General features: G+C 40.9%; 1 protein-coding gene across 1 annotated transcript in view; it reads right to left on the bottom strand.

Annotated features, from left to right (window-relative positions):
- THBS4 (thrombospondin 4) overlaps positions 1–14,544 on the bottom strand; it is a 57,326-nt gene that overhangs the window by 25,816 nt on the left and 16,966 nt on the right. The window contains exon 3 of the mRNA XM_069597602.1: positions 3,394–3,641. Within this exon, the coding sequence (XP_069453703.1) occupies positions 3,394–3,641 (248 nt within the window). The remainder of the gene's footprint in view (positions 1–3,393; positions 3,642–14,544) is intronic.

Raw genomic sequence — 14,544 nt, 5'->3', positions numbered from 1 at the left:
CTTCCTAACACCGCACACAAAAATAAACTCAAAATGGATTAAAGATCTAAATGTAAGATCAGAAACTATAAAACTCCTAGAGGAGAACATAGGCAAAACACTCTCAGACATAAATCACAGCAGGATCCTCTATGATCCACCTCCTAGAATGCTGGAAATAAAAGCAACAATAAACAAATGGGATCTAATTAAAATTAAAAGCTTCTGCACAACAAAGGAAAATATAAGCAAGGTGAAAAGACAGCCTTCTGAATGGGAGAAAATAATAGCAAATGAAGCAACTGACAAACAACTAATCTCAAAAATATACAAGCAACTTCTGCAGCTCAACTCCAGAAAAATAAACGACCCAATCAAAAAATGGGCCAAAGAACTAAATAGACATTTCTCCAAAGAAGACATACGGATGGCTAACAAACACATGAAAAGATGCTCAACATCACTCATTATTAGAGAAATGCAAATCAAAACCACAATGAGGTACCACTTCACACCAGTCAGAATGGCTGCGATCCAAAAATCTGCAAGCAATAAATGCTGGAGAGGGTGTGGAGAAAAGGGAACCCTCCTACACTGTTGGTGGGAATGCAAACTAGTACAGCCATTATGGAGAACAGTGTGGAGATTCCTTAAAAAATTGCAAATAGAACTACCTTATGACCCAGCAATCCCACTGCTGGGCATACACACCGAGGAAACCAGAATTGAAAGAGACACATGTACCCCAATGTTCATCGCAGCACTGTTTATAATAGCCAGGACATGGAAACAACCTAGATGTCCATCAGCAGATGAATGGATAAGAAAGCTGTGGTACATATACACAATGGAGTATTACTCAGCCGTTAAAAAGAATTCATTTGAATCAGTTCTGATGAGATGGATGAAACTGGAGCCGATTATACAGAGTGAAGTAAGCCAGAAAGAAAAACACCAATACAGTATACTAACACATATATATGGAATTTAGGAAGATGGCAATGACGACCCTGTATGCAAGACAGGGAAAGAGACACAGATGTGTATAACGGACTTTTGGACTCAGAGGGAGAGGGAGAGGGTGGGATGATTTGGGAGAATGACATTCTAACATGTATACTATCATGTGAATTGAATCGCCAGTCTATGTCTGACGCAGGATGCAGCATGCTTGGGGCTGGTGCATGGGGATGACCCAGAAAGATGTTATGGGGAGGGAGGTGGGAGGGGGGTTCATGTTTGGGAATGCATGTAAGAATTAAAGATTTTAAAATTAAAAAAAAATAAAATAAAATAAAAAAGAAAATTAAAAAAAAAAAAGAAAACAATTGTTAATATAATAATTCTGGAGTTTTTTCTGGGAGGTTTATAAGCTATGTGAATACTTAGATTCCCCCAGATTTCTAGGTCTTGTGATTTTCTCCTAGTTTCTGAACTACCAACTCTATAAATGTTAATTTTTCCCATTAAAAATATATTTCACAATTTAAAAAAAAAAAAAAGAATTGTCTGTTTATGGAGTTTAGACTGCAATGAATAAGACATTGATCCCAATTTTAAACCCTATTATTTTTAGGATGTCTTGGCTCCAGGTTTTAGCAAAGTCTCTGGTTTCCTTGGATTATGAGAAAGAATACACAGTATATTCTATGATGTATATTGTTGTACATTTTCATGTATTTTCATATTACTGGATGATAACAGTCATTCATTGTTAGTCATCAAGTTACTATTCTCACCCCTTAATTTTGTAGCTTTTACTTGTACCCATTATTTTATACACAGATGATAGAAAACGTTTATGTTAACTGCTGATGTAAGGTCTTCATCCTTATTTTAGACATGAGTGTGCTGAGGATTTTCCAAGGCACTCTGCTTTTCAATTAAGTTAAGATGTGTGCAACACGTTTTATGTAACAGATATTGTGTTGGAACCAGACCATAAGCTCTATGGAGGCCATGACTATTTTGCCAGCTATGAGATACCTAATGCCTAGAATGTGCATATTGACTGACTGACTGAGTAAATGAGAAGATGACTATGAAGACAGAGCATTGCGGTCCTTGCTGACAATCTAAGGAAGTAGAATTTTTTGGGAAAAAAATCCAAAAAATTCCATCTATTTCTGATGACCTTGGCTTTTAGAAATTGACTTATTTGGTGGTGGATAGTAAAATTGCTGAAATAGAGACATAATTTCTGACTGTCATTCTATCTGGGCTACTTTGGGGATTCAGAAATAAAATTTAGCATATCTTTCCATTAATTTTTTTCTCTTTCTATAAATCTATACTATATATCTTTTCTCTCTCCAAACCTAGATTTTAGTCTTGAAATTTCTGCTTGAAAATGCTCTTCATATTTTAAGCACAAATTCTAGTATCTGATTCACAGTTTTTATATCAGTATCTAAAGTTTCTCAGCATTCCTAGTTATAACCAAAATTGCTGTTTATAACCTGCTTCTTTGTACAAAGGGCTCAGAACACCTTGGTACTGGGTTGGACAAAAAGCTCGTTCAGATTTTTCCCATAACATTGTGCAGAAAAACGCAAATCAACTTTTTGGCCAACACTATACAAGCATATATAAATTAGTTAAAGCACATATAATGAAGTAATGAAACAGAAATGGAAAATTGTGATTGTGATAAATAAGACAACAACAATATGGGCCACAGTGGGTGAACATGGTTATTGATTTTAGTATGGACTTCCATATCAGATGAAACTCAGGAACTATGACCAGTTATAGTAATAATTAGAAAAGGCAAAGAATACTAATTATTTATAGGAAATGGAGTATTTCCTATAAATAACAAAATTATAGAAGAAATATAGGTGGCAATTTCTACAGTAGGTGCAATGACATACTGTAAAAAATACCATCAACGTGGCATAAAACAGAAGACAGAAGTGAAGTGATATGTAAGGCCTCATGGAAGTAAGTTGGCAATAAGGTTCTTTTTGTTAGAGATGCTCTAGTAAGACCTATGGAAGAATGTTGTTCCTGGTGCTTGGCAAGTTCCAATCATTCTTTTTTACTTCTATTAAAAAATTATAATTTTATGAAAGATTAAAAATAGATCATCTTACTGCCCTAAGATAGTTTAAAAGTTTTTGCTATTCCTTTTCTACTTTATAATTATATGCCCAAAGTCTCCACTTATCTAAAGGAGTAGCTCGCAATTTTGACTTCACATTAGAATCAGTATCTTTAAAACAACTGATGCCGAGGCACCACCTCCACAGACTCTGATTTGTCTGGAGTGTGGGCCATCTAGCAGTTGGTTTTTAAGTGCAGTAAGTGATTCTAATATGCAGTCAGAATTAGACCCATTCTTGACCTCAGCCCACTCGTCTGCATTCTCAGAAACCATCTTTCCACTTTGGAAAATGGTCTGTGGGTTCTTACGTGTGCCTTCCTCTGGAAAGTCCTCAGTTCCACAGCCTCGGGACTCTGGGCGAGGCCGGAAAAGGCTCTGGGGAGGTTGTGGATGGAGTCCACGCGGGTGCAGTCCAGGAACAGCTCCACGGAGCCAGCCCCCCGGTGGAGGTTGGTCAGTCTCAGCAGCAGCCTGTGCCTCCTGCCGTCAGCCAGCTGCACGTTGTTGAAAACCACCAGGTGAATCCTCCCATCGTTCTTCAGGTAACGGAGGACGGCTGGAACCAAGCACACGGACCAGTGAATGACGAGAGGGCTGACTCTGTGCCGAACAGCCTCCAGGTGACAGTGACAAGGCCAGGTCATCGGAAAGATGCAAGCGAGTCAGGACCATAAATGTTCAACGTTTTGTGTGCACTGGCCACCCACTGTTGCTGGGATGTTTTGTACTCATGAAAAGAGACGGTAAGTAGTAAGTGTGAAAACAGACAATATAATTTCAGTTCATGATGAGTACACTGAACAAGCAGGACACATTGAAAGTCAACTCACATCCAAGTAAGCTCCTCAGGGCATGAATTCATTCATTCACCAATGTTTCCCGAGCACTACTATGGGGCTGGGTGCTGCCCCTGGTTGTTTTAAACGCTTATATTCTATTCATGGCAACCCTATGAAACTGGAATTGACTAGAGGTGAGGAAAGTGAAGCTCAGATAAGCGAAGTAACTTGCTCAAGGATATAGTAAGTGACGGGACTAGAATTTAAAGCCGAGTGTGATTGGGTCGTTTATTTTTCTGGAGTTGAGCTGCATAAGTTGCTTGTATATTTTTGAGATTAGTTGTTTGTCAGTTGCTTCATTTGCTATTATTTTCTCCCATTCAGAAGGCTGCCTTTTCACCTTGCTTATATTTTCCTTTGTTGTGCAGAAGCTTTTAATTTTAATTAGATCCCATTTGTTTATTTTTGCTTTTATTTCCAGAATTCTGGGAGGTGGATCATAGAGGACCCTGCTGTGATTTATGTCTGAGAGTGTTTTGCCTATGTTCTCCTCTAGGAGTTTTATAGTTTCTGATCTTACATTTAGATCTTTAATCCATTTTGAGTTTATTTTTGTGTGCGGTGTTAGAAAGTGATCTAGTTTCATTCTTTTACAAGTGGTTGACCAGTTTTGCCAGCACCACTTGTTAAAGAGATTGTCTTTACTCCATTGTATATTCTTGCCTCCTTTGTCAAAGATAAGGTGTCCATATGTGTGTGGATTTATCTCTGGGCTTTCTATTTTGTTCCATTGATCTATATGTCTGTCTTTGTGCCAGTACCATACTGTCTTGATGACTGTGGCTTTGTAGTAGAGCCTGAAGTCAGGCAAGTTGATTAAACGACCCAATCAAAAAATGGGCCAAAGAACTAAATAGACATTTCTCCAAAGAAGACATACGGATGGCTAACAAACACATGAAAAGATGCTCAACATCACTCATTATTAGAGAAATGCAAATCAAAACCACAATGAGGTACCACTTCACACCAGTCAGAATGGCTGCGATCCAAAAATCTGCAAGCAATAAATGCTGGAGAGGGTGTGGAGAAAAGGGAACCCTCCTACACTGTTGGTGGGAATGCAAACTAGTTCAGCCACTATGGAGAACAGTGTGGAGATTCCTTAAAAAATTGCAAATAGAACTACCTTATGACCCAGCAATCCCACTGCTGGGCATACACACCGAGGAAACCAGAATTGAAAGAGACACATGTACCCCAATGTTCATCGCAGCACTGTTTATAATAGCCAGGACATGGAAGCAACCTAGATGTCCTTCAGCAGATGAATGGATAAGAAAGCTGTGGTACATATACACAATGGAGTATTACTCAGCCGTTAAAAAGAATTCATTTGAATCAGTTCTGATGAGATGGATGAAACTGGAGCCGATTATACAGAGTGAAGTAAGCCAGAAAGAAAAACACCAATACAGTATACTAACACATATATATGGAATTTAGGAAGATGGCAATGACGACCCTGTATGCAAGACAGGGAAAGAGACACAGATGTGTATAACGGACTTTTGGACTCAGAGGGAGAGGGAGAGGGTGGGATGATTTGGGAGAATGACATTCTAACATGTATACTATCATGTGAATTGAATCGCCAGTCTATGTCTGACGCAGGATGCAGCATGCTTGGGGCTGGTGCATGGGGATGACCCAGAAAGATGTTATGGGGAGGGAGGTGGGAGGGGGGTTCATGTTTGGGAATGCATGTAAGAATTAAAGATTTTAAAATTTAAAAAATAAAAAACTAAAAAAAAATAAAAATAAAAATAAAGCCGAGTGTGGTTTATTCCATGGCTCAAGAATGCTAGGCTTGGATGGGGTTTTGTAAGCAGATGTTGAATCAGGTGTAATCTATTGTATTATCCCTCAGTAAAACCTATTTTCAAATTTTAACAATGCTCAGTTAGAAAACCAAAGGTATCCATGGATGCAAAAGAAAGACTCCATGGGAGAGCCACTGCCTTACATAAAAAGATATTCTCAGTATTATGTGGAGTGAAAAAAAGTTATGGGTCAGTATAGGTTTGCTCAAAAAAAAAAAAAACTATGTATGTATGTACATACAGTATACACACAGACAGAAAATTAGAAGAAAATATTTGTATGGTCATTTCTGGTGGTTGGTGATATGTGTTTTTTTCTTCATTTTCATTGTCTGATCTTTCTATGCAAGAAACTTATGCATTACTTATATAATTCAAAAAAGTTAAAAAAAAGAATTCCACATGTAAACCCAGAGTGTGCTACAATCAATGTGTATGATTCACAGCAAGCAACTAGGACCATCTCTCTTCAGGTGCCTCTTCTGTGAAGTGTAAATGCCAACTCGGTGCTGCCCAGACAGGAAAACCTGTTTATGCTGCAGTATTGCCAGAGAAAATAATCACCACTATGAAATTTAAGGGTGTTTTTGAAGACTTCCTCCAAATCCATTCGACGTTCTAGGTCGATTTCCCCACCCTTCTAGAATCTGACTAGATTTGCTTTTCCATTTGACCATCGCTGGAGGCGGGGGCAGTTGGCATCTGGGTCCGTGGTATAGAGAGAAACCAGGAGGAGTCAGGAGATCTTCCCTCGTGCCCACGGGACCACCACCACTTGCTTACTGAGAGAGAAGGACTGGTGAGACCTGGCAGGACAGACTGCCTAGAAGGCCTTTCTATGACTATAGGACAACACTATGCTTCCTGAAGCAAAGTATTGGTAAGACTTAAATGTGGAATGAGGAGAAAGAAAATAGACGTGGGTAGACATTCTTGCATGGAGAATCCTAGGGACAGAGGAGCCTGGTGGGCTGCCGTCTATGGGGTCACACAGAGTTGGACACGACTGAAGCAACTTAGCATGCATGCATTGGAGAAGGAAATGGCAACCCACTCCAGTACTCTTGCCTGGAGAATCCCATGGACAGAGGAGCCTGGTGGGCTGCAGTCCATGGGGTCACGAAGAGTCAGACACAGCTGAGCGACTTCACTTTCCCTTTTCCTTTCATGCATTGGAGAAAGAAATGGCAACCCACTCCAGGAATTTTGCCTGGAGAATCCCAGGGACAGAGGAGCCTGGTGGGCTTCCATCTACAGGGTCGCACAGAGTCGGACACAACTGATGCGACTTAGCAGCAGCAGCAGCAGACATTTTTGAGGTATTTTTAATACGGGATACAACAGTATTTTTACCCCCTTTTAAAAAATATTGTTGAGAATTTATAATAGTAACAGCATGGCTTGAAATTTGAGGCATAAAATACACAAAAGAGGGGGGAAATTGAGCCCAAACATATGCACTAATTCAATATTTTAAAACCTCCATTCCTTTACTTTTGAAATAGTTTTGTAAATCCCCAGCATTTTTACAGGCCAATGAAAACACTACTCAGACCACCAGACCTCAACCCAGTCACAGACAAACATACACTCAGGATCTCCTTATTTTCCTTTCGGCCACAACCTCTGTTCCTCATATTAACAGTTTAAGAGGATACATAGAGTAGCTTAGAACAAATACTCGTGGTTTTTCTCCCCCAGCTGAGATTTCTGGTGGAATTCAAAGGAGACATATTTTAGTGGACCTCTTGCCTGCTTTTAGCAGGCCTTCCAGGCCATGTGGGTCATGATTTATTTTCATAACTGAATCGTTAAGTTTAGTTTTATAAATACTACCTAATGGAGTAATTTCCACCTAACAGGTGCTCATTAAATGTTGTGAATATGAAGTTTCAGTGAATAATTAGATGACTGCATTGAAAGCTTTTCACATATAAATTGAAAAGTTTAGCGAGTGGCAATTTAACATCCACTGCAGACAGCCGAACCTGCTATTGTGATCACGCTGTCATTTAAGGGCGTTCCACACTTCTGCCTTGCTTTGCATTGCACTGCAACATTGAAATAGGTTCCTCCCGCTCCCAGGTCTTGCGACAAGAGCAACAGGCGAGGAAAAAAAGGAAAAGAATTATGGAAACTTCCATCTTTGCAAGGTCTGTTAGCAGAAAAATTATCAAAGGCTTTGACATTTACTACTGTTCACACTTGATCCAATAATTCTCATTTTGCTTATGGCTTTCATTTTTCTTTTTTATTGCAAGTGCTTCTATACTTATTTTAGCTTCAGAGCAGTAACATTACCCAGAGGGTCGGCAGGCTCAGAAAACACATTTCCCCACCAGTCATACTGAGCCTAGAGGCAGACTCAACAAGCCAGGAGCCCGCGGCCTGGGACACTCCCTAAGCTTCTTCAGAAGCAGCACCATCAGAAGGGAGAGAACAGACCCAGTTCCCATCTTCTCTGTCTGTCCCCTTTACCCATGCTCAGCTCACCCAATCTTAGCCCCCTCCTCGCCACACATACACACACAGGGGAGCAGAACAGAGGGGAGAATACTAGTCACCCAGCAGGACATCACTTCACCTCCAGAAGGAATGAAAAGTCAGGCCTGGGAGCTGGAAGGAGCAGTCTTCTTTAGGCTCCATCCCACCCCTGCCCCTCAGCACCCCAGGGAGCACTGCACTCAGGAAAACAGCCGTCACTGGGGACAGCTCTGCTTCTTCAGCTAAGGCACATTCCGTTCTGCTTGTTTCTCACGGAAACAAGTTAGCCTGGTGATTTCAACCTGCTTCTCTCTCAGGATGAGCACCAAGAACCCATCTGATTAGAATGAAAGGCTGCAGGTCTTCAAACACATTTCTGTCTCTATGCTGTTCCATCTCTGGGTTTCTCTGCCAGATTCCTGACTCATCTTCCTGCTCAGGGTCTTTTCCTGTGCAGGTTTTCTGGACGGACAGCTTGAGATGCCTACACGACTGTTCTGATCAAACGATTGCCTTCTCAGGGCAACACACAAGCGAGCCAATGGAATCCTTCACTAGCTCCCTAGTGGTTCCCAATTAATGTGTAACTTATCCCAGGACTGACCTAACCTTCTAGCCACCTTCCATTCTGCTGATCACTGCCAAGCTAGACAACCTGTTTTAACAACTGGTTTTCACACCTCTCTAGCTTTCTCCAGCCTCTCTCATCCTTTTTTTCTGTGCTGAGTGTTCTCTTCTCCATCCCTCTCCTTCCTGCTCCATCACTGCTACAAATTGAAAGCCAAGATCCAGCTCAAATGCACCTGACTCCCTCTAGTATTCCATCTTCCTCATGACTGGAAGTTATCTGCCTCATTCATATTCCCATTGGAGAAGGCAATGGCACCCCACTCCAGTACTCTTGCCTGGAAAATCCCACAGACAGAGGAGCCTGGTAGGCTGCAGTCCATGGGATCATGAAGAGTCGGACACAACTGAGTGACTTCACTTTCACTTTTCACTTTCATGCACTGGAGAAGGAAATGGCAACCCACTCCAGTATTCTCGCCTGGAGAATCCCAGGGACAGCGGAGCCTGGTGGGCTGCCGTCTATGGGGTCGCACAGAGTCGGACCGACTGAAGCGACTTAGCGAGCAGCAACATATTCCCTTAGCACTTTCTCAGTGCTTTGCTAGGTGTACTTTTCCAGCCAAAACTCAGATACTTTAATGCCTGTGTTACCCTGGGCCTGAGTCCAGTTTTTAAACTATTAAAAGGAGTTAATAAAAGTTGTCCTTCCTAATTTCTGTTCAGTGGTGGTCAAATAAGAAAATGCAAAACTATAAGCTGCTATACACATGTAGGTATATTTGTTTATTTCTTATCTTCTCTACTAGAGCATAAGATCTTGGGACAAGGAGTCTATTTCTTACTAATTTTCCCATACACCACAGCATCTGAGAACACCAAATACAACTGTTTGTTGAATGAAAAATAGATAAAATATTCTTGTGTTTACTCTGACTTTTTAAAACCCACAGTCTTTTAAAAAAGAGCAGTTTCTATTGCTTTACTTATATAAATCCTTCCCTTCTAAACTTAGCGTCTGCGTGTACTTGAGAATCTGGAGCCTGATTTTATGGCTACATTTCCATGTCTGGGTACTAGCCTGATAGAGGAACCACGTAACCTAGCCTGATTAAATGCCATCACAGTGACTGGTAGGAGATGAAGCAGCAAGCGCAAGCAATGAAGATTTGAAGTATTGCTATCAACTTGAGAAGGAATTCTCAAAAGGTGCTTTTTGAAAAGCCGGTGGACAGGGTAGTCAAAAATATTATGATGTGTTGAATGTCAAGGCTATGAAGCAGGATGCCAGCTTTAAAGAACTGGAAATGATAATATTTTGTCTGCTTGGGCTAAGGAGTTCAGAGTGACGTGGCCTGCCCAGGCAGCAAACTCGGCAAGGTAGTCTGGGGCCTTCTGCTTTGCTTGGCAAATGGCTTTGCTCGGCAAATGGCTTTGCTCTTTGGCACTTTTAAAGATATGATGAAAGCCGCTGCTGTCAACCTTTCCTCTTCTTCTTAAATAATTGTATATTAAAAGAGCCTTCTTGCCATTAATGTCTCTTGTGATGGATGTTCTTGTTTGCCTTGACTCATTTGTTTTATGCCCTATACACTGGATCTTTGTAACTTTAGTGCTTTGGAAATACATATAAAAGGAAAACCATCAAATTGCTTTTCCTGAAAGTACTGTGGGTGACTCCCAGGTGTGATAAATGCAGTATGTGTGTTTGGAAATTTTTTTCATAGCAGTTTCAACCAATGTAAAGTTTACAGAATACACACGGAGCAAAGAAACCATCCAGTGAAAGGAAGCACAGCAAGTATAATGAACTTCTGCAGAGGGCTCTATGCTTGGATAAGTTATGAGGCATCACTACACAACTACCTGGTAGGGGAGAAAGTTGTAAGTGTGCACAGACTCCCAAGGTCACCTTAGAGGAGACAGTTGTGAGTGTACACAGAATCCCAAGGTCACCTTAGAGGAGAAAATTACAAAGCAATTTTGATGCCCATGGAACTCTCTCTAGCCTTAGCAGAGCCACAGAATATTAGCATTATAAGTCATCCAGCTTAATATCTCACTCCACAAATCCCTTCAATAAAAAATGTAGCCTCTACCAGCACATTTCCAGTAACAAAGAACTCATTACTTTGCAGAAAAACCCATTTCACTTTTGGAGTACTCCCCAAGATTTTCCTAATTCAGAGCCAATATCTGTTTCCTCTGCCTTCCACCAGTGTGTCCTAATTTTACTCTTCAGGACTATAGACAGATTTAATCATATCCTCAATCGAAGTGATATTCTTCAAATATTTTTAAGGCAACTTTCATCTCTCTCATGTCTTCTGTTTGGCTCCTTGATTTCTCCAGTTCCTTCAACTTTTTGACTTGTGATGTGGTATTAAAAAAACAAAACAAAACAAAACCAGAGCTCAGAAAGGTGCCAGTTTAGTGACTCTCTTCAAAGTAATCTCTGACTTGACAATGTCCCTATGAAATGTGCTCACAACCAGACAGAGTATGCTAGATGTGGCTGGATAATTAAGAATCCAGGTTCCACCAATCTGGTCACATGTACATATTAATGTACAGTTAATAGAGGAAAACAATAGAATGGGAACAACCAGAGATCTCTTCAAGAAAATTAGTTTTACCAAGGGAACACTTCATGTAAAGATAGCCACAATAAAGGACAGAAATTGTATGGACCAAATAGAAGCAGAAGATATTAAAAAGAGGTGGCAAGAATACACAGAAGATCTATACAAAAAATATCTTCATGACCCAGATAACCACGATGGTGTGATCACTCACCTAGAGCCAGACATCCTGGAATGTGAAGTCAAGTGGGCTTTAGGAAGCATCACTACGAACAAAGCTGGTGGAGGTGATGCAATTCCAGTTGAGCTGTTTCAAATTCTAAAAGATGATGCTGTGAAAGTGCTGCATTAACATGCCAGCAAATTTGGAAAACTCAGCAGTGGCCACAGGACTGGAAAAGGTCAATTTTCATTCCAATCCCAAAGAAAGGCAATGCCAAAGAAAGTTCAAACTACTGCACAATTGTACTCATCTCACACACTAGCAAAGTAATGCTCAAAATTCTCCAAGCCAGGCTTCAACAGTATATGAACCGTGAACTTCCAGATGTTCAAGCTGGATTTAGAAAAGGCAGAGGAACCACTCTATTATACAGAGTGAAGTAAGCCAGAAAGTAAGTCAGAAAGAAAAACACCATACTAATGCATATATATGGAATTTAGAAAGATGGTAATGATAACCCTGTATGTGAGAGCAATAGAGACACAGATGTATAGAACAGTCTTTTGGACTCTGTGGGAGAGGGTGAGGGTGGAATGATTTGGGAGAATGGCATTGAAACACGTATAATATCATATATGAAACAAATTGCCAAATAAATAAATAAATAAATCTATATATTATTCTCAAAAACAAACAAACAAACAAATTGCCAACATCCATCGGATCATTGAAAAAGCAAGAGAGTTCCAGAAAAACATCAATTTCTGCTTTATTTACTATGCCAAAGCCTTTGACTGTGTGGATCACAACAAACTGTGGAAAATTCTGAGAGAGATGGGAATACCAGACCACCTTATCTGCCTCCTGAGAAATCTGTACGCAGGTCAAGAAGCAATAGTTAAAACTGTACATGGAACAACAGACTTATTCCAAATTGGGAAAGAAGTACATCAAGGTTGTATATTGTTACCCTGCTTATTTAACTTGTATGCAGAGTATATCATGCCAAATGCCAGGCTGGATGAAGCACAAGCTGTAATCAAGATTGCCGGGAGAAATATCAATAACCTCAGATATGCAGATGACACCACCCATACAGCAGAAAGTGAAGAAGAACTAAAGAGCCTCTTGATGAAAGTGAAAGAGGAGAGTGAAAAAGCTGGCTTAACGCTCAACATTCAGAAAACTAAGATGTTACCTGGTCCTATCACTTCATGGCAAATGGATGGGGAAACAATGGAAACAGTGAGAGACTTTGTTTGCTTGGGCTCCAAAATCACTGCAGATGGTGAATGCAGCCATGAAATTAAAAGACGCCTGCTCCTCGGAAGAAAAGCTATGACAAACCTAGACGGCATATTAAAAAGGAGAGACATTACTTTGCCAACGAAGGTCCGTCTAGTCAAAGCTATGGTTTTTCCAGTAGTCATGTATGGATGTGAGAGTTGGAGTATAAAGAAAGCTGACTGCTGAAGAATTGATATTTTTAAATTGTGGTATTGGAGAAGACTCTTAAGAGTCCCTTGGAAGGCAGGGAGATCAAACCAGTCCATCCTAAAGGAAATCAGTCCTGAATATTCATTGGAAGGCCTGATGCTGAAGCTGAAACTACGATAATTTGGCCACCTGATGCAAAGAACTGCTGCTGCTGCTGCTGCTAAGTTGCTTCAGTCGTGTCCGACTCTGTGCGACCCCATAGATGGCAGCCCATCAGGCTTCCCCGTCCCTGGGATTCTCCAGGCAAGCACACTGGAGTGGGTTGCCATTTCCTTCTCCAATGCATGAAAGTAGAGAGTGAAAGTCAAGTCGCTCAGTCGTGTCCGACTCTTAGTGACCCCATGGACTGCAGCCTACCAGGCTCCTCCGTCCATGGGATTCTCCAGGCAAGAGTACTGGAGTAGGATGCCACTGCCTTCTCCGGATGCAAGGAACTGACCAATTGGAAAAGATCCTGATGCTGGGAAAGATTGAAGGCAGGAGGAGAAGGGGATGACAGAGGATGAGATGGTTGGATGGCATCACCAACGTGATGGACATGAGTTTGAGCAAGCTCCAGAAGTTGGTGACAGACAGGGAGGACTGGTGTGCTATAGTCCATGGGGTTGCAAAGAGTTGGATATGACTGAGTGACTGAACTGAACTGACTGAACTGAAAATTTAAGAAACTTTTTAAAAAGTTGCATCACCCTATCTGTTCATTCATTCAGCAAACATTTTTGAGCAACTAGTAAGTGCCAGGCACTGAGCTCAATACTGGGTGGTTCTTAACACTGTTGATTAGAATGCTTAGGGTGTTGTTGTTGAGTCTCTCAGTCATGTCTGACTCTTTGCGACCCCATGGACTGCAGCATGCCAGGCTTCTGTGTCCTTCACTATCTCCCGGAGTTTGTTCAAACTCATGTGCCATTGGTGATGCCATCCAACCATCTCATCCTCTGTCTCTGTCTTCTCCTCCTGCCTTCAATCTCCTAGCATCAGGGTTTTTTCCAATGAGTTGGCTCTTTGCATCAGGTAGCCAAAGTATTGGGGTTTCAGCTTCAGCATCAGTCCTTCCAATGACTATTCAGGACTGATTTCCTGTCCAACTCTCCATCCATACATGACTACTGGAGAAATCATAGCTTTGACTAGATGGACCTTTGCAGCAATGTGATGTCTCTGCTTCTTAATATGTTGTCTAGGTTTGTCATAGTCTTTCTTCCAAGGAGCAAGCATTTTTTAATTTCATGGCTGTAGTCACCACCTGCAGTGATTTTGGAGCCCAAGAAAATATAAGTCTCTCACTGTTTCCATTGTTTCCCCATCTATTTGCCACGAAGTATGGGACTAGATACCATGATCTTAGTTTTGGGGTCTCCCTCAGCCTGTGTATCTGCAATTTCCTTTTCACTACCAGAGAAAGGATTTACATTTCTTATTGTTAAATTTCCTCTGACTGTGGCTTGTTGTGTCAGCTTGGTAAGACCTTGGAAATCTTGATGGTGGCATCCTATATGTTCAA

The sequence above is a fragment of the Ovis canadensis genome, chromosome 7 (assembly GCF_042477335.2).
Source record: "Ovis canadensis isolate MfBH-ARS-UI-01 breed Bighorn chromosome 7, ARS-UI_OviCan_v2, whole genome shotgun sequence".
NCBI classification, from domain to species: Eukaryota; Metazoa; Chordata; class Mammalia; order Artiodactyla; family Bovidae; genus Ovis; species Ovis canadensis.
This window is presented reverse-complemented; position numbering and strand designations above follow the sequence as displayed.